Source organism: Aplysia californica, unplaced genomic scaffold, assembly GCF_000002075.1.
Source record: "Aplysia californica isolate F4 #8 unplaced genomic scaffold, AplCal3.0 scaffold00579, whole genome shotgun sequence".
In the NCBI taxonomy this organism is placed as follows: domain Eukaryota; kingdom Metazoa; phylum Mollusca; class Gastropoda; order Aplysiida; family Aplysiidae; genus Aplysia; species Aplysia californica.
Genome location: NW_004797849.1, coordinates 220,782 through 222,909, shown reverse-complemented (window position 1 = coordinate 222,909; position 2,128 = coordinate 220,782). Strand labels below are relative to the sequence as shown.

Here is a 2,128-nt window from a genome sequence, read left to right as displayed (position 1 = left end):
CGTTTTTTCCGTCGTTGGTCCCAGCAAAATTTTGAATTTTATGAAGGCCATTGGCCTTTATGGCAAATTGTAAAGTAAAACTGTAGTATTAAAAAATTTTATGTCAACTAGAAAAAATTGTTTTAGATTGAAAATATATGTATATTTACACTGATTTTTAAACATTTTAAGATTTAACTACTGACCCGAGCCAGCCGTACAGCGAACTGTTGTGAACAAGACCAACTTGTGTTTCGCGCTCTCATATGACCTTACGCAGTTGCGAGCGCCGTAAAACTTTATACTACTACTACTACTAAAAGTGCCTTTCCCAAGGACACAACGTCGGGTCCCTGACGAGATTCGAACCCACGACCTTACGGTTGCGAGTCCGAGAGCCTAACCACTGTTGTTGTATGGCAATATCCTGATTTTGATGCCCGTTTCCCCAAGTCCTCGGCCCATATTTCACAGTCACTTGCTTTCACACTGTTATCTATCCCAATCAGTGCTTGCCAACCTGGGCGATGTCACACACCAGCAGGTGATTTGGTAAACCAAGTAAAGTTAGTGGGCGTTGGTGATCACCCTGGTAGAAACAGGCATTACTTAATGCCCAGCTTAGAAATACATGAAAGTGGAGGGTATACAATTTTGGTATATCAACCGTGGCAAAAGTGGGCGCTGGCAATAAAAATAAAAACGGTTGACACACACTGATCTAAACAGATAGCAACCCAAACAACATTAATAAATCGTTTCTTTCTGTCTGTTCTCTTCAGACTGAATACCCGGATACAGTCAAGAGCTCTAGAACACTTAGGACGTACGTACATCTTTGAGAACAGACACGAGAAGGCTTTGGAATAGTGAGTATACGTCATTGATTAAAATGTGGAGAGGTAGACAGATGGAAAGTAAGAGTCGAGTGTGGTTGCTTTGGGGAAAGAAAAAGGGGGGGGGGGTATTTTGTCTCTGCAGAGAAACAGTACAAGAAAACTTAGAAGATATATCCCTCGGACGGTTGGAACAGTGGCTGGAAGATAACAGGAAATGCAAAGTGGATATACGTGAAGAAAAGGGGGGAATACGGGGGTCGGGATGGGGTGACAGCGTATGTGATACAATACTTTGTTTTTAACCATTGTATGCAGAACACGTAAGTTCGATTTCAACGAGGGGAGGTAAATATTTTGTATCCCATTCTTTCCGCGGAGACTCTGTATCTCGTTCAACTCGGCTTGACCATTGCAGGTAGACTCAAATAACCCCTCCTTTATAAATCCTTCTTGTGTCATTAGGAGTACAAAACATAAAATCAGTCACAGTGAATTATCTGATTTCCTTCTTCTTTATAATTTCATCTCTACTTTCCAGATAATCCATCTTTGATTTGGCTAATGTTTATGTCGAGCATTTCGTATAACTTTTACTAAAACACTGCTTGCAACATTAATCTAAAATTAAAACATACTCTTGATTACTTAACCAAATCTGCATATGCTTTACTTAAGTAAAAACATACTATAACTTGCAACCTTAACAAAGAAATCACTCTCAACTTTGACAAAAAAGAAACAATCCTGTCAATCCCCAGCTTTGCCAAACGTGCTCATCTTCCCCGAGACACGGAGGAGACCGCACGCCTCTTCCACGAGATCGCCAACTGCTTCTTTCAGCTCAAGGCCTACAAGTTCGCCAAGGAGTCTGCCCTTGTGTCCATGAAGGCGGCAAACGAGGGACAACATAGCATGTTCCAGCTGCAGTCGTCGGTGCTCCTTGCGGTCACAGAAGGTTAAATGGATGTGTGCTATACATTAAATTGGTGGGGTGGGGTGTTGATAGGAATGTTCTCTGTAAGCTAAGTTCCTTTTTTTAAAAGCCCTATCAAGCACGTCACAGAATCTATTACAGATACCTTGGCTAATTCATGAATATTTTGTATTACAATTGTTTACAAATAAACAGTTATTTAATACACTTTCTGTCTCAGGCCAGACATCGCCCCCAACTTTCTCCCTCTCCCCCCTCCTCTCTCTCCCTCTCTGTGTGCCTCTTTGTCATTCTCTCTCTGTCTCTGTCTCTGTCTCTGTCTCTGTCTGTCTGTCTGTCTGTCTGTCTGTCTGTCTGTCTGTCTGTCTGTCTGTCT

General features: G+C 41.8%; 1 protein-coding gene across 1 annotated transcript in view; it reads left to right on the top strand.

Moving 5' to 3' along the window:
• LOC101853490 (trichohyalin) overlaps nt 1-2,128 on the top strand; it is a gene marked incomplete at its 3' end in the record, with an annotated part of 30,748 nt that overhangs the window by 5,676 nt on the left and 22,944 nt on the right. The window contains exons 4-5 of the mRNA XM_013087369.2: nt 762-848; nt 1,577-1,773. Of these exons, the coding sequence (XP_012942823.2) occupies nt 762-848; nt 1,577-1,773 (284 nt within the window). The remainder of the gene's footprint in view (nt 1-761; nt 849-1,576; nt 1,774-2,128) is intronic.